The sequence below is a fragment of the Abramis brama genome (genome assembly GCF_963993115.1).
Source record: "Abramis brama genome assembly, chromosome: 10".
Taxonomy (NCBI): Eukaryota; Metazoa; Chordata; class Actinopteri; order Cypriniformes; family Leuciscidae; genus Abramis; species Abramis brama.
The window spans coordinates 22,379,491-22,405,878 of NC_139972.1; the positions used below are offsets into that span (position 1 = coordinate 22,379,491).

Sequence of the window (26,388 nt, forward strand, 5' to 3'; positions counted from 1 at the left end):
ATGCACAAACTCTTTTGTTGCTCTCTGTTACATAAAGGTGTAAATAACGAGACAGTCGGGGGTTCGGTAGATCAGGCTATTTCAACCAACGCTGAGTCATCTCTTTATGAGCTTCTGACTTCATGCCGTGGGGAGCGCCTTATTTGACAGACTGCATTCTGTCTGCCAAATCTAATGCACTTAGATAGATGATGTCTGTCATATCTCTGTGTGTGTGGGTGCCTGTATTTGTGTGTATGTGATCAAATCCTTTTTAATCAATGCCTGTGACCTGTCATGAAACATCTCAACCCTTTCTATTCGTTATGAATAACAAAGCCGGTGAGAAAAGTTCAAGTGATACTCTTCTGATTACCACATATATTGATGTTCCGCCATGGCCAGCGTTAATCATTATCGAAGCGGATGTTAATGCAAGGGTGCGGGAGAGAAGTACATGTCCACAGCGATCATGAATTGTCCTCTCTTCATTTTAAAAAGCTCTCTAGCTTTCTGAGAATGAGGAAATGAAAAAATAATTATTTGTGATAATTTCAAGCTGTTACATCAACGTTAATTATCAAAGTGCATCACTACTGTATACCTGAACAAAATATACTGTGCTCAATAAACATCACAGAAATATAGGGAGGTGTGCTTTGAGTTTAGATGTCACTATTATGTTCAGTTTAGCTTTAGTTTAATTTTTTAATGGACTCTTATTATGTTCCTCTTTGTTGCCGTCTGCCTATGTTCCTGTTTGCATTAATCAGTTGTCATGGTGATTCATTATGGTCCTAATTAGAGCATACCTGTTTTTATTTGAGTTTGTCACCTTGTGTATAAGGTCCTCTGTTCCTTTCAGTCATGGTTCGTTATCGTTTGTGCATGGCACACTGTCTCGCATTTATGTGGATTAACTGAGTTTAGTTTGTTTTAATAAACGCGGATCTACCTGAATCTTCTTTATCATCATTGGACTAAAATGTGACTTTACGATTTTACGATGATTACGACGATTTAACAGTGAGACACAAAAATCTCTTTATTGGACTGGGGTGAATTATTATAGTCCCCTAGATCTACCAGACATGGAAGAAGGAACCTGGAGAGAGGCGATCCTCCAATGTCTGCAGTGTGCATACCCTCAGCTGATGCCAGCTTTAATGGGCACTGCAGAACCAGAGCACTCGCCCACGGCAGGAAAGGAGGCAGAGCCCACCACAGAGCAGGAAACCAAGCTGATGCACGCAACGGACCCTGAGCCAACATCCCTGCCCAGCATGTACCATGTAGCATGCCCAGTCTGATCAGGTGTGTGTGCCGGCATCTACATACGAGCCAGTGGGAAATAGAGAAGAGCTGGAAGAGGAAGACAGCCTCCCTCCATTGATTCCACCCAGTTCTGAGCCTTCATTACCGCTAGTCCTGCCCAGCCTCAGAGACTTTTTCACCGCTTGTCTTGCCCAGCTTAAATACTTCATTACTATTGATAAAACGCACACCCTACCTCCCTCTCCCACCTCCTCTGCCCAGGCTAGTCAGTCACTCTGCACCGCCTTCGCTGGCACCCTTCAGTTCCTCGGCTCCTCTATTGGCTCTTACCTGGTCTGATCCGCCATGGACTTCTAGTTCACCAGCTTAGCCATGGTGTGTTGACTCCTGTGTTCTTCCTCAGATCTCCAGGCCCGTATCTCCAACTCAGCCCGTCGAGCAGTCAACTCTGCCTTGGCTCTTCCCTCTCTCGGCTCCACCCGGGACCATCATCCCCTCTGCTCCACCATGCTTCCTCATTCCACCTGGTCCACCTTGGTCGGACATCACCCTGCCTGCGCTGTGTACTTTCGATCCTTCCGCTGCACTTCAGCTTTCCAGCCCTTCAGCTCCATCTGGCTCTGCCTTCCCTGCGGCAACACCATGGTCCTCAGTCACACCGCCTCCGCCTTGTTCCTCCGGCACCCAGGTTATGCCTCAGCAGCTTGTCGCTGCGGCTCCGCACTGCCCTCCAGGACCTCTGTTGTCACCCGGTCCCTTCAGGCTCTTGGCTCCACCAGGGTCTACAGACCTCTCGGCTACACCGTTGGTTGTCGGACTGCTTACTCTGCCTTGGCTCCTCCCACCATCAATTCCGCCATGGGCATTGGTACATGTGCTCTGGATGTCCACCTTTTCCATTCTGTCATCGCCTCCTTCCTGGTTCCTTCCAGCTTCAGATTCTCCATGGCTGTGTCCACCATCAGCTCCTCCAGGGGTCCTTCCGCCGTCTGCTCCACCCTGGTTCCTCCTGCCTAGTTCTGGTTCTTTGCCAGCCCCTCGTCTGCCTCCAGAGCCTCCACCCTCCCTATCCCCCTGTCGATGTGTTACGGCCTTTCCGGAGGGGGGCGTTATGTCACCATTATGTTCAGATTAGATTTAGTTTAGTTTTCATGGACTCTTATTATGTTCCTCTTTGTTGCCGTCTGCCTATTTTCCTGTTTACATTAATCAGTTGTCATGGTGATTCATTATGTTCCTAATTAGAGCATACCTGTTTGTATTTGAATTTGTCACCTTGTGTATTTAAGTTCTTCTGTTCCTTTCAGTCATGGTTTGTTATTGTTTTGTCTTTGAATAATGTTCGGCCACTCATTTAGAAATTAAAATATTAAATTATTTTGTCTAAATATCAGTGCATCACATTACAAAAGATCAAAACAAATGGCACTGATTTTATTTAAGAAATTTCACACACAAGTCTGCTATTGTGAGTTAAAGGGGTGGTTGATTATGATTTCACTTTTTTAACTTTAGTTAGTTTGTAATGTTGCTGTTTGAGCATAAACAACATCTGCAAAGTTACAATGTTCAAAGTTCAAAGCAAAGGGAGATATTTGCTTTTAAAGAAATCACTATTTAAGGACTACAACAAACGGCTGGTAGGGACTATACAACATTCCAACCCTAAAATTTACATAAACCCAGACCCGGGAACACGATTTATAGATCATCAAGACAGAATATGCTAATCAATGACTAGAAGATAACTACACATAAGCTACATAAATTCATCAGCTAACCATTCAGAAACATCCTGTTGCATTCTACATGTTGTCACCTCTTCTTGAGTCTCTCCATCATTATCTGAATTCGGTTTGAACAGAAAAGGCTAAAAGTTTTTGAAATTTTCAGTGCATGTCTGTGTGAGTGCAAGCGGTTGAAGCTCTGCCCTCTGTGCTGGGAGCAGCAGCTCATTTGCATTTAAAGGAACAGACACAAAATGGTGCGTTTTTGCTCACCCTCAAAAATGTACAATTTTAACATGCTATATAAAAATATCTGTGGAGTATTTTGAGCTACAACTTCACATACACACTCTGGGGACATCAAAGACTTATTTTACATCTTGTGAAAAGGGCATTATACCACCCCTTTAAAACTTGATGGAAAATGGTATTAGGCATCCACTAAAAATCACATTGGTATCTATTGATTAAAAGTCATTACATAAATGGTGCTGTACTACCTGTGCTGGATATAATGAGTAGCTGGTGTGACCTAAAAAGCCATACAGACACATTTATAAAGAGGGAGGTGAAGTGAAGAGGGGGGTTAGGGGTGGGAAAAGAGGTAGGAGGAGGCGTCAGCTTTCCTTCCCTTTTGTCCCTTACTCTTCCCCCTGGTGGCCTCCCCTAAAAGGGTGGAAAGAGAGGTGAAGTCTTCTGTCTGTCACTGAAGATAGAGAAAGACAGAGAGAGAAATCACTGTGGTCAGCATGTACAGGAGGAAAAGAAGTGTGTCATTTGGGGGCTTTGGATGGTAGGATACTTTTTTGTTTCTCTCTAGCCTCAAACTGTGACTCGAAAGTTGCGCTTCAGTAAAGTACAGTTAAGCTCAGTGCATTTGAGTTTATGGTAGAATAATATAAATCTGCTTTTTTATTTGCTAATAAAAATCCCTGCATATAATCACTTGCTTTTTAGTGAGAAAGATGGCAAACTGTATAAGCCTATGGCTAAATTTACTTTTTCATAATACACTTTATAGATTTCCATTTAGATATTTTTTTAAATTTAGATAAGTTATTTTGGGAGAGTACATCATCAAGCTATGTAAAACTGTCCATCTAGTAAATAATTCTGTGTTTTAGATTTGTATTCTTTAGATTTTTGAAAGTATCTTTTAGACACTTTACAAGAAAATGTTGCAAAGAAAAGTAATTTTTAACAGCCTTATAAAAGGTGAAAATCAACTGGTATTGACCTTAAGGCTCATGCTTTCTTTACAAGGGCAAAACCCCAAAAAGACAGTATATTGAAATTGATTTCAGTTGCTTCCAAGCTTTTTTTTTGTGCAGGCTACTTAGATTTATTCTTATAAAAGAAAGACTGTATGATTGTAAAAATGATAGACGTGTGCATATACATACACTACAGTTCAAATACTGCTTAATGTTTTTGAAAGAAGTCTTTTATGTTCACCAAGGCTGCAGTTATTTGATCAAAAACGCAGTAAACAGTAATATTGTGAAAAATGATTACACATTTTAAAATAACTGTTCTATTTTAATATATTTTGAAATGTAATTTATTCCTGTGATGGCAAAGCTGCAATTTAAGGTGCGTACACGCCATGTTGTAATTACCGTAATTACGAGATTTCAACTTGCAAAAAGCATTCACATCCTCATAGAGATCGGAATTACATCTTGATGGAAATCATCGTCACATGGTATTTTCATATAATATACTGATTTAGTAATTTTTTTCACAGTCTATCTATGAAATGTGCTTTCTGCTTCGGCTCTTCAAACGGGTGTAGTATGAGATATTTACAACGTCTTTGTGTCACGTTTATGTCTTAAGTTTATAGTTTCACAGTTTCATTGTTTAGTTTCTTTGTCATGGTTTTCCTTGTCCCTGTTTTGCCTGTTCTCATTCATTCATTTGTTACCATGGTTTCTGATTCGTTGGATCACCTGTTCCTTGTTTCCTTGACTGCCCATCTGTGTATTTGAGCCCTCTGTTTCTTTCGTTCAGTTAAGCATTAAGGTTATATGGTTAAAGGATGGAGAAGGATTGGATTTTCTACACGTACCCCTGACACTTTGAGGAATGAACTCTGTTGAACACAGAATCCGAGGAAAAAATCTGTATGCATGGAGCTAAATAGTTCACAGATATTCTCTTTGAGTGTAAGGAAATAAAAATGGGAATGGCGAGGGAAAGGAGGAGTAATAATACGTTTTATTTATGTAGCACATTTCCATTGCTCAAGGATGCTTTATAATGTAGATACAATAAAGAAAAGATTACAGCAATATGATAGACAATAATAACAGCACAAGCAGTGGAGTAGAATATTACAAACAGAATTGAGCAAAGATAATACAAAGACAGTAAAAGGGGCATTGCATAAACAAGGTAGTGCACAGAAACAAAGAACCAAGCACAAATACAGAACATTATTTAAGAAATGATAACATTCAGAAAACAAATAGGTTTTGAGTTGCGATTTGAATATAGAAATATTATTATTTTTAATGCAGTGACCGGAGGACAGAATTTCAGAGTTAGGGTGTGACAACGCTAAATGATCTACCCAAGAAGAGAGGCTATACCTAGGGACAGAGAGAAGGCCACATTCAGAAGACCGAAATTATCGGGTCGGAGTGTAGGAGATTTCAGATTTCAAAGATAGCGGGGAGCCAAGTCATGTAAAGATTGAAAAGTGAGCAGTAATTGCTTGATACGATAGGACACCTGTCACCAGTGGAGTTCGAACAGAATAGGTGCATGTGATGTTGGCAGAATGCTTAGTGTGGGTGAGAATCTTTGCAGCGGGGTTTTGAATATATTGCAACCTGGTAATGGCTAGCTGGTAAGCCAATGAAAAAGGCATTACAGTATTCAAGGCGCCATGAAACAAATTTTGTTTCAAAACAAGAGACTGTTTTGGCATCTTTGATGCTAATGAAGGGACAGAACTGGGCAATGCGACGCAAGTGAAAATACTGCTTTGATGAAGGAGATGATTAGGCGTGTGACTATATAAAAATGTTAAGCTTTTATCACGGTTTACGGTATTATCACGATATTGAAATAAGTTGCAAAAAAAGTGATGTCATACTATACACAGTTAGGTACATATAGATAGTACATACTATAGTCATACTATTCTTATACAAAAAGCACTGAACATTTAAATACAATTGTAATGATTTAAAATGTGTTCATTATAAATCATTACAACAATAAAGCAATACAAAAAAAAATAAGTAAACATGTTTCAAACAGATTAAAGTGCAAAAGAATTATAAAGAGTAATAGGGAACACTTTACAATAATGTCTCATTAGTTAACATTAGTTAATGCATTAACACATTAACAATGAGCAATAGCTACATTTGTTACAAAGTTATTATTATTTGTTAAAGTTAGTTAAAAAATACAGCTGTTAGTTCATGTTAGCTCAGGTCCATTATATAATACAGTTACAACTTTAAATTTTAATAATGTGTAATTAAATGTTGAAATTAACATTAATTGCGATTAATAAATGCTTTAGAAGTATTTTTCATTGTCCGTTTGTTAACTAATGGAGCCTTATTGTAAAACGTGACCAAACAATAAAGAATCTGAACATTTTCAAACAATATAGGGCATGTTTTAGTCATCTAGACTCCAGATTAAAATGTAAAAAATCTTTACATTTGATAATAAATAGCCTATTAAGTCTAAGTATTTAAGTATTCGGTGCTGCAATGAACACCATTGCGAATACAAAAATCTGAATGGCTGTTTAAAACATTTAAATATTGTTCAGAAACAGAAAGTAGCACAGCTGCTTTGTTTACGGGGTTACCAGGGTAACGGCTGCATTTCTGCTGTTCCATAAGCGCCACCTGCTGTCAGAGAGTGAATGTGCATTTTCATTCAGCGCATATCCTTCACTTGTTTCGCCATGCGCTTCTCATCCGTGTTGGGCTTATTTACATCAGTGTGTCCTCTTTGACCTAGCATACAGCGGTGTTTACCAGTTGGTGGGAAAAGTATTCTAAAAATCGGAATAATTCATAATAAACAGTTATTCACGGTGCTTTGAAGTGCCCACGATAACAATATTGTGCATGTTTATTATCGTGATAATTCGTATTAGGCTACCGTATACCGGCACATGTCTAGAGATGTTTGTATGTGACCACATGTAATTCTAGTGGGAGAATGAGTGTTCCATGCCATTCAAGAACTCCGTGGTGTATCTTAAGTTAAAGCTAAGAGAACAAAAGTGATGCCAACCTTTTAGCGTGACCTCTTTTCATGTTATACAGTGCACAATGAGCATGCAGACTTGCGGTTTTAATGGTGGTCTACCTCTGTGCTTTGTGGTGGGCCAGTGCTGATGTAATGATAGTGACGCACAGTGACAAAGCTTGTCGTCTCTGACAACAATACACACTGATTAGATGACTGCGTCACAACTGGGCACCGTGACGATACCAGCTTTCATATCTCACACCTTTGCTTACGTGAGTGTCACTGGCTGCTCTGAGTATTATGAATTTCATTGTAGAGAGCATGTTTCAGTGAGACAGATAATCAAAATACAATCAAATAAAAAATCTGACTTGCAAAACTGGTTTCTTTTTGCCTGCTGCTGTGAAGGTCGCTGACTTTCTTTATAAATACACGTTTATCTACATTTAGTCGCTTCAGTTTCGGGTTGATAAATAGGGAAGCTAACGTAAGGCACAGTGGACTTGTTTCTTAGAGAAAATTAATAAGTCAACTCTTCTTTTGTATTCTAATGTATCCAGTTGTGTGTGCTGCAGGTAAAGGTGAATGATTGATGGTTGACTCTCTGAATGGAATGGAACATCTCTCTTTCGTCACTGGGCTGTAAATGTTCACACGTTCAAATGGACAAAATGTTTGAAATGTCCTTAAACGGTTCTCCGAAACTCCTTAGGGAAATGTTGATGCATGTCTGCAAGGTTTTTTTGTTTGTTTTGTTTTTTGCATGTGAAACAGAATTATAAACTTTCTCCGTGCCGGCAAATTACCAGCGTGTGTTTGGCTCATCACTCATTTAGCTGAAATGATAAACCTCATGCTGCTCTCCACATCAGGCCTAATGGCAGTAATTCGGCCTCAGTAGAATTACACAAAAAATAGATTTGAACAGAGAAACAAATTAAATAGGAGTAAATACTCATCCAAGGTCATAGACAGACCATTTCATCCGATTTAGCATCAATTTATTTACTGTACCAGTTGACATGGAGAAGCCCGATTCAAACCTGCATCTCCCACCTTGCACAACAGCTTGTTTAGAGGATATTTGCTAAATCATTCTTAACTCATATGACTGTCTTTCTTTTGTGAAACACAAAACCGATTTTGAAAGATGTTTATCCTGCTGCACCAAAGGGCAAGATGTTTAGTAAAATATGACTTAAATTTTTGTAATTTTATTAAGTATACTTAAGTCAAGTTATAAGTATATTTTAAGTATACTTTATGTAGTAACATTCTAGTATCAATGTACTAGTAGTATACTTGTAAGTGTACTATTTCAATACTACACTGTACAAAATTCAATGATCAATAAGTTCTGACAACATGTTTTTACATCGCTTTAACTCATCAAAATAAGTTAAGCAATTTTCAACTTTTTAAATAAGTTTTGGAACTTTTTTCCAGTTTAATGTTATTTAAGTTGAAATGGCTTAAACATCCAAGTTGTTTGTACTTAAACATTTATGGCAGGAACTTTTTTTAGTGTGCTTTGGAATAAATTGGCACACTTTTTAGTGTATAAAAGTATACATTTAAGTAGTAAACTTTGAGATACTTAACTAGTTTACAATTACGTTTTTCGTTTGTTCTACAACTATAGCCTACAACAAGTGAACATATTTATACTGATATAAATACTTAAAACATATTACTTAGTTTATGAAAGTATACTTTGAAGTGTACTCTCAGTAAACTACTAGTTTAGTAGTTTTATACTGCAAGTATATTTGTAAGTACTCTTTAAATGAACTTAACATCATATAGTTGACTATTTATGTATTATTTTTGCACTTTGCAACCCAAAGCTGACTTGTTATATAAACTTGAACATGTAAGTTTATAAGACAGTATGTAAATCTATGTGAAATAGAATACTTAAGTATATCTCGATCAAAAGACTGAGTACAAGTATAAGCCAAATATACTTAGACCATTCCCACAAATATACTTACTTCTGTCAAAAAATTTTAAGTATATTTCTGTGAAGTACGAGAAGTACATAAATGGTGTACTGAAAGTATACTTTATTGTTTTTTAATTTAAAAGAAGTATACTAATATCACACTTGAATAAACTTTTGTATATGGGAAGTCGTACAGACCACTTTTATGATACTCTTATGGTGTTTTTGTCCTTTTTGGACCATCACACGTTTGAAATGACATGTAGTTGAATAAAAGATGACAGAATTAGGGCCAAATGATCAAAAATAAATTTTGTGACTTTTTTCATTATTAGAATTAGCATTAAAATTTTGTGTTGGACGAATATGACAAATTACATATTGACAGCATTTATGGCTTATTAATTATAAATAATGAGTGCATTCCTGTTTTTCGGGAATATACAATGTAGGCCTATTTTTAGGTTAAAAAGCAGGTGTATCTTATTGTCTCAAAGGGTGTATTGATGATTTTGGTCTTTTATTTTTTTAATTGAGTCATTTTTTTCTCTCTTTGTCTTTCTCTCCTGCTCTACAGGATTGACAAGTCCGGCATTGCCGCCCTGAGAACCCGGTGAGTCTCTCTGTGTGTGTGTATGTGTGTGTGTGTGTGTGTGTGTGTGTGTGTGTGTGTGTCTGGAATAAACTCGATCCATCTAAATCTCTGTCTTAATGACACGCATGAATACTCAGTCAATACATCTATCCAGCAATCATTTCGCTCCCCGTGCCCATGCTAATCTTACTTTGTGTGAAGTCTTTGGTGTGAGATCTTCACACATGCATGTTCTGTATCAACGTCTCAACCTATAAGTGTCTATCTTCAAGTGTCTATCGAGAGACGGGGATGAAAGAGAGGCGAGTGGAGGAGTGGAGGCAATAATCGTGAGCTCGGTACAGACAGAAACGGACCGACATCAAAGCCCCCACGCTGTGGATTAGCACAGGTGGTCTTTGAGCTTGTATTTGCGTGTGAGAAGGACAGCATGCTCAATTTTATCAGTATACTATATTCCTCCAGATTTGGTCATGTCACATTTCTTCTTGTGTGTCTCTGTGTGTGTTTCTGTCACGAATAACAATTCCTGATGTCGCTGCTTACTATTTATTTTGGTCTCCATGGAAATGAGTTAACAATGCAAGGACTTAAAAAAAAATGTGTGTGTATTAGAACAGGTTGGTGTGTCTGGGCGCGTTGTCTATGTGGGGCTGTGCTTTTGTCGGGCAGAATCTAACCAATGATTTCCCCACATCGCATCTGCAACTACAAAGTGAATGGTCGGCTCTCTCCACCTGAAGGACAGGGCCACATTAGAGGAACAGCATAATTAGGGCCTGTGTGTCTGCCTGTTTATGCAGGTGCTTTTGTTTATTCAATAAAGCTTAGTGTTATGTGAATATGCTTTAGAAATGGAAGGACAGAGAGGGAGAGGCTGAAATAGAGAGCCTGAGAGGAGAGAGCCGTGTATTTTGCGTGCACCTCTCAACGTGTAAGATGCCTCGCAAAATCTGGTGAGTTTTTCTGGTTTCTGCTTGAGTTTTGAGTATTTTATGTTGCGTTTGCATATTCTGTTATGTATTTTTTAATCAAAATGGAGCCTTGTTGAGCATTAGAGACGTTTTTCAATAACATTAAAAACATTTTACTGATCCCTATAGTGCATGGTAGTGTAATCTGTTTTTTTAATGAAAATAAATGCTTTGTATTTATATTATAAAAACGTTATAATATAGTAAATTATATAAAAGATGTAAATGAGAGTATCCATTTCTGATTTAAGAGAGATCACAGAAAAACAAAATGTTAATAGGTTGCATTTTGATGCCTTTGGGAGACCTAACGGATCTCAGTTAGGTCTCATTTAAGTGTCAGTTTTACTTCAGATGCTTCTCCTCAGACTATTGACACAGTAAGAGCTAAAAAATGAATGTGGATTGCATAGGATAGATAGTTTAAGAATTTAATGAGAAATGTTTTGAGTTCATATTGAGATCTTTTGCTGATTATCTTGGCACAGCATGTGACGTTCTTGACATCTCTTCTGAAACTCTAGAGCAGACTCTAAATATCTTAGTTCAAGTAATAGTCTCCAACTGACCTCTTTTTAATCTTCTACCTAGGCGAAACAATTTAACAAAGCAAAAGATATTAAAGGGTTCTCAATTGTGTTTTTTCATATGTGGGAATGGTATATTTATGGTATATTTCAATTTGGCTCTTCCTTTCTTTCTTAAAAAATGCTTAAAACACGTGTTTACATAAACCATAAATGTCCAGTTTAACAGGGAATTAAGTCAGATTGCTGTCTTGATGCAGGACTGGAGGTGAAACATCTGACACCTAAATGAGACAACGCCTGAAGAGCTGTTACAGCTGTCACAATTGATCCCATCCCCAGTACTGTGATTTAATTATCTCCCCCATAACGATCTAATATTGGACCCAACAGCCTGTTCTACAGGGTGCTGTGAATGGCTGACGGCGGTGACATTAAGCGACTCTGAAAGACTGTTGTCCTTTATCTATAAACTAATTTGGTCCTGGGTCAGCGATCTGCCCCTGAAACCTTCTGCTGTGTGAGACTTGAAATGGGCTGTTTAGACTGAGAAGACCACTGAGAGCGCTCAGACTGAGTCATTGCTGCATATCAGGGGAGTATGTAGGGTACGACTGCTCAATGCAGTGTCTTCTGAGACGGCGCTGTGTCTCCAGCCACATCTGCAGCTGTCTCAATTATGCCTGTAGTCCTTCAGGAGACAATTAGAGGCATAAACCCACAATTACCCATTACACTGAACAGAGACTGAGAGCAACAACACACATGACTCCAGACGGTATATGGAGATGAGTTTGCTTTCTTACCAAAATGTTAAATGTCAAGGAGCATACATTTATCTCTGCTCTGACCTTCTGCAATATTTTTCTTTGCACTTTTAATGTAACATGTTAATAAATTAATCCATCTGTCATTCATTCACGGATATGTACATGAATCTCACTTGTTTCCCCCAAAACTCTGTGAATTTTCTATACACTAAAAATCGGTTTATTCATTAAAATAACCTGCTTTGTGCCTTGGGGCCAATTTAGACCTTTTTTGTAAGGATTTATGAGAATAATTTGCATACACTTGCATAATATCTTTATATGTTTCAGTGAGCTCTAACACTTGTTTGGCACTAGAGGGCAGCAGAGATCCATGTTTTTTTCAGTAATTGTCCTCCAGAGGGCAGTGTTCTTGAATGTTTGCTTCTGTCAAGAGGACAGTGTTTATATTTATTCATACACTACGCTTAATAGTAGGCCTAATAATATTTAAATTGAAATAAAATTAATAATATCATTACTTTTATTGTCTTATGAACTTACAAAGTAAATTACTGCTGTTTGAATTGCTGTTTGCAACTCGTTTCGGTTCAATAATAATGTCATTTCAATTTACAAAGTGAATTACTGTGGTTTGACTTGTTGTTTGCAACCCATTTTAATATATGCAGTAATAGATTTTATGTTGAATTTCAAATTAAACAATGAAACAAAACTCATTTATCAGGTGTTGGGTGTGAAGGCTTTCAGTAGAAACTGAAGTAAGACCGCAGCTGACGCATTCAAAATGTGGTTATGTATATAATATAACATAATAGTATCATTTCAATGTCTTTATTTTTGAATTAGTGACTTAATGAAAGAGGGTCGCATCATTTGTAGGCGGTGAAGAATAGGGCTCAGCATGTTGACAATGCGAAACAGTCTCTCGTGGGCTACGGCCATGACAATGGAGTGGCAGTACATCAGAGACAGACAGTAGAGCATTCCAGGCTACGAGAGGCCTTGTTGCCATGAGAAAGACAAACATAATGAAAGCTACAGTGTTCTTTAGCTTTGAAAACATCTGGTGCTGATTGACAGCGCTGAAATTTGACTGTGTGGAATATTTTGGCTATTCCCTGCTTAGCTGTTTTGGATGGCAGTGGCATTTGGCATCGCTTCGACCGAGACAGCTTGTGTTATTGTTATTAGACCCGCAGCTACAGATGCTACAGACCTTTCCATTTCTCGCTTTCTCCCGTTCACACAAACACACGTCGAGTGCCAAAATCTGTCCGAGAAGGCGTGCAGTGTTGCGGACTCGTGTACAACGATGACTCCTCCACAAATCTGCCCTCCTCTCCTGACAAATATTTACTACGCTGCCCCCATTGCAACGTTCTGACGGCTCTGATAAGGGCACCATCTGGCAGCTTGATTTTAATGGGGCTTTTAAGGGTCATAAAGAAGCCTAGAGCCCACTGGGAGGATAGCTCATGGTTCTCTCCTGTCTGAATAGGAGGGCTAACAGAGAGACCTCCGGCGGGCCTGAGCGGAGATCTTAAAGGAGCGTTTAGATTTAGTCCTTTTATGTTTTTTTTTTTTGCCTTGATTGATTTCACTTAAGGGCTGAACGTCCTTGAGATGTGAGGGGTTACTGCGATATTGGATGAATAAATCCCACATAGCCCTTCTGGGATGTGACACTCACCGGGTGAACTGTCAGTCAGCTTTTGATTTGAATTCATCTCATAGCCCTAAGTCTGTCCTTTTTCCACGTATCCGTCGAAAATCCGCTGACGTCTCAAAGCCTGGAGTGCATGTACAGTGTGTAGAAAATTAAAAACCACCTCGGTGACATGAAAGATAAGAGTGTCAAGGACTCATTTTATTGGTTGAAGTGGTGTCAGGCAGCTTGGAAAAATGAATTTTGATGAGCGTGTGCTGGACAGGATGAGTTTCCGAAAGGGATCAGGGTGAGAAAGAAGGATAAAGATATGGAGAAGGGAAGGTGGAGGATGGTGTAGTAAGGTTGTTTTCGCTTCATTTGTCTGTGCTCTGGATTCACACTTAAAGCCCCCCAAGGTGTATGCCGGTCATGTGACCAACCAAGGAGGTCTATGATACCTGGAGAGAGAGATGACTATCTGTTAGCATTCCCATTTATCTCAATGGAGTTTACATCTTTAGTTGTTCCCATGCAAAGATAATATATAATGTAATGAATATTTGTGATGCATATTAAAGATGCATGATATATCAGTACCAAATTGGTTGTTGATGTCAATATTGGAGATTTTTATTCATTGGTATGAGCTAATATACTGTATATATAGTTACTTAAATTATATGTATACATTATTACATCTAAAATATCGATTTGTACAGAATGCTATAGAAATATCTGCAATAGATAAATATCTGTATAAATGTTTTATATACATTGTCAAGTCAAATCATTTTGTATATCGCCTTTTGTATCAAAGCAGCTTCAAATCATGATGTTAATGTTCATAAAATCTTAAAATCTTATCTTATAGTCACATTTAGCAGATTAGAGCTGGGCATACATTTTTATTTTGTAAACATATAAGCAATAAAGAGATTTGCCATAAATTACAATTTACCATACATGAGTATACTGTACAGTATGTATGCAGATAAAGTTTGACATACTTATCCAATTTATATTATGCTAAACATATAATAACTTCTATGTGATATATATATATATATATAAATATATATATATATGATATATCATGCATCTTTAACATCATTATATATATAATGTATAGTAAATACTATAATATAAATAACTTTTACTTTTACTTAGGGACACAGCAGTTCTCATTTGCTTGAAATAAGAGCAAAATCTTTTCATGAGAAGAGAGCTGGTGGTCTCAACACCAGCTCTCTTCTCATGAAAAGATTTTGCTCTTATTTCAAGCAAATGAGAACTGCTGTGTCCCTTCCACAGCAGGTTTGATGCCCTTCACCAAGTCTTATCTTCATCTAGGAGCCCCTAGAGATTATTCTGCTTTGGAGAATGCAGGAAATCCATTTGATTTCTCTAGGAATTAATGGCCTGTAATAATTCTTGCAGATATAATAATAATGTTAAAACTTTGATGATGATATCCTGAATATAAAATGTGACAAAATTTATACGATATATATATTATTTATATAGACTTCTGGGTATTTGTCAAGGCCCCCAGATTCCCCAGGGCCCTAAGCAGCCGCTTACCTCGCTCGTCGATAAAGTCTGTCCCTGCTGACAAATGAGAAAAATATGTAATATTGACAGATAACCGTTATGATAACCGTTATATTGTGCATCTACTTGAAACACATTTATGTATTTCTATCGGAGATTATACACCGATACTATTTTTTCATAACCGGTCTGATTCTGAATATCTGAATACTGAATATCGGCCGATACCGATCCGATACCAGTGCTGTATTTTCTTGATCACTGTAGAATATATCTAAATCTACCTCTGTGTGTGTGGAACTGATGATCAATCTTTTATGTGTTAAACACATTCCACTAAATACACACTACTTTATTATAGCGAAAAACAACAAACAAATAAAAAATCAATCTACAACACAAAAATATATTATCAAGTAGGTGAGTGAATAATTCAGCAGCAAAAGTACTTCTATACTTCTATACTTAGACTTCTAATCTAAGCATTTAGTGAAACATAATTTAGAGGGAAAAAATAAAAATAGCTAAATATGGTAAAATCTAAATAAAAAATAAATGACAAATTACTACTTGAATTATAAAATACATTTGTGAAAAACAATTTATTAGATTTATATTTATACATCTAAACAATTCACAAGATGTGTATATATAAATCTAAAAATGTGAAATATTATATTTAAGAAAATAAATAATATAAAATTAAAAGTTTATTTCAATTGTGTTGCGCAGCTAATGCAGAAACAAGATATTATAGATACAACAGAACAATATATATAGGCTTTCAATAATCTTTCAGTGCACAAAACTATAGGCTAATAATATTAAAGACTCCATAGAGCTGCACAAACCACTTATGATTATGCGCCTCTTGGGTGCAGAATAATGTGTTTAAAGTGTGTTTAAAATGTGTTTAAAATGTGTTTTATGGATTCACAACGCTTTGTTCTCCATATTCAAAAGTTCAGGGCACGAAGAGAAGAGATGTCCTAGTATATTATATATTATATCTATTCAGCAGTTTATTGAGCATTTGTTTATTCATAGTATTAAATTCCAGTCACAGTGCGCACAATGCCAATTCATAGTCCTCTCTACTCCAGCGTTGTGATCTAAAAGACTGGTATAGCGAGTACCACATCATTTAATGAACAGCAATAAACTCCAGCCAGTTAAAGTATTTTTTTGCAAATCCACAGACCTTTACCTACAGATCAAGTATAATAATGGGGATATTGAATCATCTCGTAGAGATTTTTACCGTGCTGACTGTCGTAACTGAACGCAACACACTGTTTGAATACGGAGAATGACTGACAGCCGCAGCGAAGGAAGATTTTCTATGAACTTTAATTTTGCAAAGTAAATATTCATCTGTCCTTCACATTAAGCTATTGAATGGAGCTATTTTTTAAAATTGATATGAGTAATATTTCATAAGTCATATTTCATGATATGAGTAATTTTAAATGTCAGTGAAATTTCACAATGATCAATACTTCAGCAAAAACGAATAGGTTAATTAATGCAAGTAAAAGTCCTCAAAATAGTAACAGAAGACAAGTAAACAGTCAGCAATACAATAAGAACAAAGAAACTAAATTACAAACAAAACTGACAAAAAATAGGCTACAACAGAAGAAAAATACAAATTAAATAAATAGTGCTTTAGGTTTTTCAGGAAGCTGTACTAACAGTGGTATTCAGATAAGTAATACCCTACAACTGAAATTGAATAAAGTAATCAAATGTAAAATAACACTTCTGTATAAATTAAAGGTGCAGTAGGTGATTCTCCACAGACATTTTTTTTGTTATCCTGGTTGAAAGTCTCATATCCTGATTGCAATCACTATGTTAAGCGGTCTAAGCGAGACAGAGCGAGAAAGGCAGGCAAACAGTTGTTTACGTTCGTTATTGTAGTACTGTTACTCACTGTACTGTAGAGTTTTCTCACTAGTGAATGACACATGATATAATCCAATAACGCTGTCTCTGGTCGTCTCGTTTCTGGTCTCTGCGTGTTCGTGTGTTTTGGAAGAGGCGTGGCTTTGGACGGCAAATTGCAGGGAGAAGGGATCATATGCTTTCAATGCTAGCAGGCTAAAGTTAACATTTTCCAGATCACCTATTGCACCTTTAAATATAGACTAATCCTTATTAAAACTACAGTTTATTCATTCAAGAGCAGTGAGTGATTTTATCTTTATCTTTGTCTTTTGATTAACAATAATGACTGCATCAGATTTATTAGGCTGCTGTCACTTTAACAGCTAATGCACGGATCCAATATACTGTTACACATGCTTTCTTTCTCAGTGTTTACATTCACTTAAGACAACATTCGCTTTTTGACATATTTGTGTGTATCTGAAGCCCACAATATACTTTGGTAATGCACGTTCCACCCCGTCTCGGAGCGCTCGCACAGGATCTCTTGTGTGGCTTAATACGCTTTTAATAATGCTGTTTAATATCAAGCACGTCCCGCAATTTAGAAACCGTAGACTGCATTTGACAACACTAGGCGCGTTTCCATTACCCTTCAAATTGCGCAAATTGAAATTGCGAATTGAAAATACGGTCAATGGAAACATGTCAGTTTCGCAAAAACTCCCATTTATCGCAAAAAAGTTTTTACGCTCGTATGAGGTGGTTTTTCAGGCAATTCGAAAAAGAAATATTTCGCAAAACTGCAACGGAAACAGTTTTTGCACATTTACAGGTCACCTGACTTAGAAGGCGCGCGGTGTGTTTGGACAGAATACGAGACGGAGTCCTTTATTGAATTCATAAAAGACAAAAGAATGACAGAAATACTGGATTCTAAACCTCAAAGAAATGCCACAATCAAGACCTCGGAGCAGAAATGAGTGAGAAAAACCCAGAAACACTTCATATGTGCCGCTCACAGACACAGTATGGGTCTTTCCTTGCCATTAATGCTTGGATAACACGCCAACGTTTCCTTCCATTAATAATAATAACGTCTAGTGCGGTACGTGGCTGTGATATATATATAAACTTACCAACGTCCGTTGCATGATTTTTGGAATGACTTATCGCGAGAGGAAAAAATGACGTTTTAGTCGCATAACATCGGTTAATGGAAACGCCGTCATTTCGCAATAGTTTTTTATCGATATTTAGAAAAAATCGCAAAAGTTTTGCGCGAATCTTTAATGGAAACGCGGCCACTGACTTATTTGGCGGATTTGGATGTCAAGTTTGGGCTTTTAGGGAGAAACGAAAGCGTACCGCTGTAAAGGAAAGGAAGGTGCACGGGACAGTATGCGGCAGCAAAATAATTGTTTCACGTCGATTGTCTTGTTTTCATAATCGTTGGAAGCCAAAATCAAAAACAAAAAATCAATTACGATTAATAGCACAGTCCTACGATTCAGTAAAATTTGCACTATTGGAGCCGATACCAAATATCGGGATCAGAAGCACAAGCAAGGTGCCATGAACAGCAGAAGGGCTGAGAAGGCAAGACCAGGTTGCATAAAGGCTAAAACGTGCCTCCTTTCAATGAGACACAAGCCACACAGGATATGCCCAAAATTTCGATCATATTCGCTAAATTGACTTTGACCTCTGTTGTCCTCTTCTTCCTTTTTTCTTTGTTCCTGCTTTTTCGATCTCTCTCACTCTGTCTTTTTACATAAGATATGCATGAAAGAAGATTCAGTGTGCCTCCTATCTGCAATCTGCTTTCTGACTGCGTCACAGATCAGAGAGAGAGAAAATCAGTTGGCTTGCTTGTGAATTTCTTGCTTGTAGCTATTATTGCCATTTTACCTGTTACTTTTCAACATAGGAACCTCACGGCTGTGGGACTGGTATATTGCGCTGTATATCATATCGATCGCCGGGTATTTACTCATCTCCTATCAGTCTATCCTGTTGTTCTTCCTCTCTTTTAGCAAGCATCCGCCCTTCTCTGAGGGGAATCGGGGCAGGGGCTAAACAATTGTCAGACCAAGCTTTGTCAACCCTCTCCACAAACAGAAGGATGGGACCAAATTGATTTATGACTTAAATTAAATAAATGACATTTGCAGCAGAAGAGGAAGAAAGGGTTTGGGAGGAGGAGGAGGAGAGGGGGGGATCAGTCTGGGTCTGGTTGACTGGACGCATCACGGCGGAGCAAAAAAAAGAGGAACGTTCTGTCTGTCTGGCCAAGAGAAAAACAGACAGGAAAAGAGAAGGGAGAAATATTGGACTGAGATTAGATGCAGAAGTCTTTTTAATACTCAGGCAAAGCTGTGCATTCACTCAAAGAATCTTATTTTGATAGAGCTGCCGGGAACAATGGTGCACTCCGTGTCTCTTGAGCCAAATTAATTGGAGATGATAACCTGCTTTTCCAGCACGGAAGGGCAGCTAAGCAATTAGTAGCTGCATAAAGATGAGAAACGTCAGTCGTAGCGCATTTCAGAGACCATCTTTTATATCTGCTCCAAATTTTTTGATAAGGAATTCACAGCACATTGATTTCGTTAAACCAAACTGGATTAGTCTTTCTATAAGTAGTACACGTCCTCTGAAATGTCTCTCTCTTTCCACTGATGTCTACGGTGGCCGAGAGAGCTCAACGTGCTGCAACTGAAGAAAAACACCCGCAATTAAGAAAACATCAATTTCACAACATGTGTGTGTGCTCCAAATACTCACAACGCAACCAAATACAGAAACGTGCTGCAAATAGCACAGAACACAACAGACATGTTTTCAGGGGACCCCAATAAGTGACGAACCCGGCTGGGACATGCTTATAGCCCGTGAGCATCCCTATGCCCTACTCCCTTCAAATTGAACATATTGTTAATACATTTTGTATACTGTATACAAAGTTATAAGTCATAAACATGTCATATCTGTATGTTTTGCAAAAAAAAAGTTTACAAAATAAAATAAAAAAGTAGACTTTGAGCTATAAGCATGTCCCAGCCAGGTTCGTCACTTATTGGGGTCCCCTGAAAACATTTATGTTGTGTTCTGTGCTATTTGCAGCGTGTTTCTGTATTTGGTTGTGTTGTGAACTTTTGTAGCGCGGTTCTGTATTTGGTTGTGTTGTGAGTATTTGGAGCACACATGTGTTGCACAACTGATGAAGATGTTTTCTTAATTTGCATGCATTTTCTTCAGTTGCAGCGCATTGAGCTCTCTTGGCCACCGTAGATGTCACTAATAATGGATGATGTTAACTATAGGGATGTACCGATAATTATGTATTTTTTTATGGTAATTATGTTTATATTATAGTTTGTGTAAAAAAAAAAAAAGTGGAATACACAAATACAAAATGAATAGTTTTAAATTTAGACTTAGTACCTTTCTAAAGTTTGGGGCCGGTAAGATTTTTGTTAATGTTTTTGAAGTCTTGTGCTCTCAAAAGCTGCATTCACTCTCAAATTATTCTGATTTGGTGGTCAAGAAACTTTTTATTTATTATTATTATCAATGTTGAACAGAATTGTGCTGCCCAAATTGGTTTGCGGAAGCTGTGATAATTTTTTTTCAGATTACTTTGATTTATAGAAACTTCAAAAGAACAGTGTTTATTTGGAATATAAATCTTTTGTAACTGTGTAAAAGTCCTTACTGTCACAACTGATTAAATTTAGTACAGTACATCATTGCTGACTCAAACTTTTGAACGGTAGTGTATATTGAAATTGAAAATGGAATTGAAAACGTGAAAGATGGATTTTCCCTTTGAAATCTGCAAAATATTTCTTATATTATTAAAATATTAGTGCTATTAAAGTGTTTGATGATGACAGAGGTCATCCAGAAGTAAAAAAAACGAGCTTGGAAAAAAAGAACACCGAAAAAAGTTTCTAATAACTTGATTCCACATACCTTCATCATCATATACCTGTCATAATCCTCGATTGGATGCTCATTTATGGGATAATACATTAACCAAGTTCCCTGTCACAGATCTATCTCTTCTCAGGGATTCAGTACTTCTATAAGTGAAAGATTTGTCACGTTAACCTCCAGACAGCCTGTCATATTGCCTATCTACAGGGTGCAGACATTTGCAAATGATAGATGATCTGTCGGCCAGTGTCCCGGATGCCCTGTGTCGGAGCAGAGAGGTCATAATAATTATAGTGACGATTTCTTTTTCAGAGATTCAGTTAGAAACTCCCATAAAATGATCAGGTGTGACGATGAGATTCTTGCGCTCCTGAGTTCAGAGCATAGCGGTGTGTGAAAAACACAGCTCCTCGGGGGTTTGCCTGGAAGCTGATAGACGTCAGATGAGAGCTTTTTATTCCCCAGGTTTTAATCTCTGTCATTGTGGCATGAGCCAGGAGGGATCGGTTTCATGATGTTACTCAGCGTACCTCAGGTGACCAATCCTACACTCTGCCCAGTGGGAATGCGGTTATTCTGTAAAGTGGAAGGAAGTTGTTATAAATGTGTTTTTAAGAGATCAAGAAACAATAAAAGAGCTCTTTGTTATCACACAGTTGCTATTCTGCTTACCAACGTTGGCTTGCAGCATTGCTTTTGACATCTGATACTGTAGATTGAGACTTAAAATAGGCGACCAATTACCTAGATGTAAATGAAGCCTTTGACACCTTTTTGACACTAATTCTGTCTCAAAATTTCTCTGTAGAAGTTATCGTGCCACATATCAATGACATTTGCAAAGGTCACCCTCAAATCGAGCTTTAATTTCCATAAAATTAGCATTTTCTCAATTTGCAGATACTTTTGGACCAAAGTGACTGTGCAAACAGTCGACTGGTGTAACAAGTACAGAAAGCATATTGAGGCAAAGCCGTAGAGAATGAAGAAGACCTTCATTCGGATATTACCTTTGGACCCGCTGTTCTTAGAACAGAGGAAAATTACCTTTATTAACCTTCAAAGTAATAACAGAAACACAAGTGCAGTGCCATAACAGTACTCTAGGGCAACCCAACATAACATATGATGCATTATAGACATAATAGAACAGTTTATATACTCAAATTAACTTAAAAATTAATATTCATGCCCTCTTTATTTGTTTTTTTTTTGTCTTTCAAATGTCATTACAGTAAATTTGAGCACATGTCAGGACTTTACTCTCTCATTTCATTCAGACTTGTCTGAACATTGTTATATGCAATGCCAAGAGCACATACACTTTGAAATAACCTTGACTGGTAATAATAGCATTACAATCTTTTAACACAAACATGTACAGTGAAAACATTAGACCTAATCTCTTTAATGTATGTGATTATGAGTGCTCTGTAGTCTATATTTTATTAAAATCAGTCTTAAAATACATTCATTCATTGGGACATGATCCGAGAAGATTTAAGTGATGACAGCTTGATCCTAAATCATGTTTGAAAAAAAAAACTAAAAACACAGTCGTAAATTGAGTGCCTGGCCTTGGACACACATTATGATAGAGGGTTGTCATCATCGCAGAATGACATACCTCACCTTGGCCAATAAGAAACATGTTACTATCTTTCCATAAGTTTCAGTTTCCAGCTGAAATGAACACTAGAGGCAGTACAGTGCCAACAACCTTTATTCCTTTTCACCCAAATTTTTATTATGGAGGCATATTGTTTATTAATAAGGACTTATTTTCACACGGTTCCTTGCACAAAACTATGTTATGACCTCAGATTGTTTTTACCTATTTGTAAACTTATACATTTTGAAATTTGCATCAGATAACCAGCTCCATATGTTTGGCTTTTCTAATGTAGTAAACTTGTTTTAGTAGATCACCTGGTAGTAGTGCACTTGTGATGCGGAGCGCTCGGGTACGAGTCCCGTGAATCCTAGGGTAGGATTTAGTGTAGGTGATATGTTATTTCAAATGTGATAGTTTAACCTTTTAATGCCATTAACCAAACATGTAATTTTTGAACTGCTGTGATATATACAGTTGTAATCGAAATTATTCAATCCCTGTTGCAAATCAGGTTTATTGGCAAAATGTACAGACTTTCAGCTGTTTGCAATAAACAAACCAAACGAAAGTAATTGAAATAGCTCAACACAACAATTGTTTCAAGTGGTTTCCCAAAATTCAACTGAAAATGCAACTTTTAATGACTTCTGCTTTCTCAAAAGTATTCAACCCCCTGAATAGAATCCTTCACATCAGCACAAATCTGCAAGTGTTGTCTCAAGCACACCTGAAGCAACTAATCAAGGGCTTAATTAGTTGCAGCAGGTGTGCTTGAGCTAGAACACATGAAATATCTGAACTGGCTAGGTTTGTTGAGTGTCATGTTTGACTGCATGTTAGAAATATAGAAAGAATCAAAAGAATGGTCCAAAAAGTTAAGAGAAGATATCATCGCCCTTCACAAACAAGGTACAGGATACAAAAACATAGCACTAAATATTCCAAGAGACACCATTGGAAGCATAGTTTTCAAGTTCAAAGTTAAAGGAACAGTGGTGACACTACCTGGACGGGGCAGAAAAAGGAAGCTATTAACGACTGCAACCAGATTTCTGAGAAGGCAGGTTCAGAAAAACCCTCGAGTGACTGCAAAAGACCTGCAGCAAGACTTGGTGGCAAACCAATGCCAGAACTCAAACTACACCACTACTGACCCAAAAGCACTAGAAAAGTACTTAAAATCATATAAGCCACAGAGGATTTGGGATTCTGTTCTGTGGAGCGATGAAACAAAACTGGAACTTTTTGGCCCTATGGATCAGCTGTATATATGGAGGAAGAAGAATGAAGCATATGCTGAAAAGAAAACTCTGTCTACAGGTAAGCTTGGTGGTGCCTTGTGATGCTCTGGGGCTGCTTTGCATCCTCTGGCAATGGAAACCTGCTGCGTGTGGAAGGCAAGATGGATTCATTGAAGTATCAGGAAATCCTAGGAGAAAACGTCATGCCGTCAGCGAGGAACCTGAAGCTTGTGTGTGTGTGGACCTCAAATTTCACCAAGACTTGGTTGCAGAAGAAGTATTTAAGTACTAAAGATGCTTGCCATGAAGGGGTTGAATAATTTTGAGACTGCAGAAGTCATTAAAAGTTGCATTTTAGTTGAATTTGGGAAAACCACTCAAAACATTTGTTGAGCTATTACAATTACTTTTGTTTGATTTGTTCATTGCAAACAGCTGAAAGTCTGTAAATTTTGCCAATAAACCTGATTTGCAATGAGGTTGAACAATTTCGATTACAACTGTACAACAACCATTATATATAAAACGTTACCAGATTCATATTTATGTTCATGTTTCGCTTTCATCTTGCGTAAAAGAAAATTATTTCGGTTCAAATCGATATTTCATGTCCATTTATTTAGTATTTATTTAATAAGTAATAAGTTTTAATAAGTTATTGTACAGTCAGCAGGCCATTATCACAAAAATATACCCCTTCACAAGACCTGCCACCCTGCCCAGGTTTATTTTGCGATAATGAGCTGACTTTTTCCCTTTACTTACTTTTAGCACTGACAAAAATAATTCAACATCATTTCCACTTTATTATGTTTTCCACAGTTTAAATATTGCTGCTATTTAACAGGGCTAATTGGTCCCTTCCAAAGCAATTTACTATGTACTCTGTGCAAGTGTTGTCTCCCTGGAGCAACATGAGGTTAAGATGACCCATTTAAAGACAAGACACCATGGTAAAAGAGTTCTCAGTACCTATCCAATTACCAGCTCACTCTTACCTGTCCCCTTTGCATTAAGCATTTCATTTATTTTTTTATTTTTTTATTGGTGGGCTCTAACTCTACATCAGTGTCATACAGATGTTTTTGTTCCCGTAAAGCTAATTATATTAGTAAGATACTGTGGTCCAAACGTGTGTGTGTAAGTGGCTGCCAGTATGTGTGTGTGTGTGTGTGTGTGTGTGTTTCAGAGATTGTGAATGACCCTATCTTTTTGTATGAGAGCTTGTGTGTTTGTGTGAAAGTGTATAAACACACACTGATATAGTGCTCATTAAGGAGCTCTGGCTTGGCTGGGCTTGGCTCCAGGGCCACATGTTTCTCCTGTGTGGTGCTCTGCTATTTCTGTCTGTAGTGTTTGGCTTGGATTTATACTCAGCTGCTCTCTCAGTCACCTTGTCTTGTCTAGTCTCATTCTTCACACAACGTCAATGCATTTCTATCTTGGCTGGCTAATAGACCTATCTACTGTACTTTCATTTTGATGAATTTAGTATGTGTGAGCTTGAGGCAGAAACCGGATTGATGGCAACCTTAAAACCTTGTGTTCCAGTAGTCTGGTTCAGTGTTAGTCACCTTCATTTTCTCTTTAACACAGCTGTTTTGTTTTTTTAACACATATAATAATAATAATAATTCTGAATGAAACAATGTTGAGTGGGAAATAGCGTAGACGAGAATTGCTTTTATCATTTGGGATTTGATTGGATAACCCATGTTTGCAAACGTTATGTGCTAGGATATTATTTGCTAACATTTTTTATGCCAGGATATTGACTAATACTATTTATGCGACAATTGACTAATATCTTGGCTAATGTTATTTATGCTACAATATTGGATAAAGTTGTTTTATGCTAGGATATTGGCTAATTACATATGTTAAGATATTATTGGCTAACATTGTTTAGGCAAGGAAATTATTGGCAAATGTTGTGTATGCTGTAGGATATTGGCTAATAGTAAAGCTAGAATATTATTTGCCAATTGTATTCATGCTACAATATTATTAGCTAATGCTAATTATGCTAGGATGTAATCGGCTAATATATTTATGTACTATTGTCTAATATTATTTCAGGATAAGTTAATTCTGTCTAACAATCTTTATGCTCGGATTTTATTGTCTAATGTAAGCCTATTTGTAACATTGTTTTTCTCCATCTCCATGGTCTTGTTTACTTCAGTGGAGCAAGTTTTTACTGGAAAAAAGTTTCAATATTAAATTAAACTAACATTGCTTAGCAAACAGTTGAAATATGTTACATACATATAGCTATGTAACTACCCTGAGCAGTATGATCTTACTTTGAGTTTTTTCACCTCAGCACTAACAGAAGCTTTTACTTAAGAAACAGTGAAGATTTCAACTCTGACTGAGTTGTAGGGTTTGATTTTGTGTTTGATCTTCGTGTTAGCATGCGTGTGTCTAGCCTTCACAGGTGTCGAGTTTTCATATGACCGACGCTCTGCAGGTT

At 37.3% G+C, this 26,388-nt stretch overlaps 1 protein-coding gene across 4 annotated transcripts in view; it reads left to right on the forward strand.

Annotated features, from left to right (window-relative positions):
- Positions 1-26,388, forward strand: part of rap1gap2a (RAP1 GTPase activating protein 2a) — an 80,468-nt gene that overhangs the window by 13,646 nt on the left and 40,434 nt on the right. For all 4 annotated transcript variants that reach the window (XM_084127147.1, XM_084127148.1, XM_084127144.1 and 1 more), the window contains exon 2: positions 9,734-9,769. Coding sequence is in view for 2 of the 4 variants with exons in the window: in XM_084127144.1 (XP_083983270.1) it covers positions 9,734-9,769 (36 nt within the window). In the remaining 2 variants the exon portion in view is untranslated. The remainder of the gene's footprint in view (positions 1-9,733; positions 9,770-26,388) is intronic.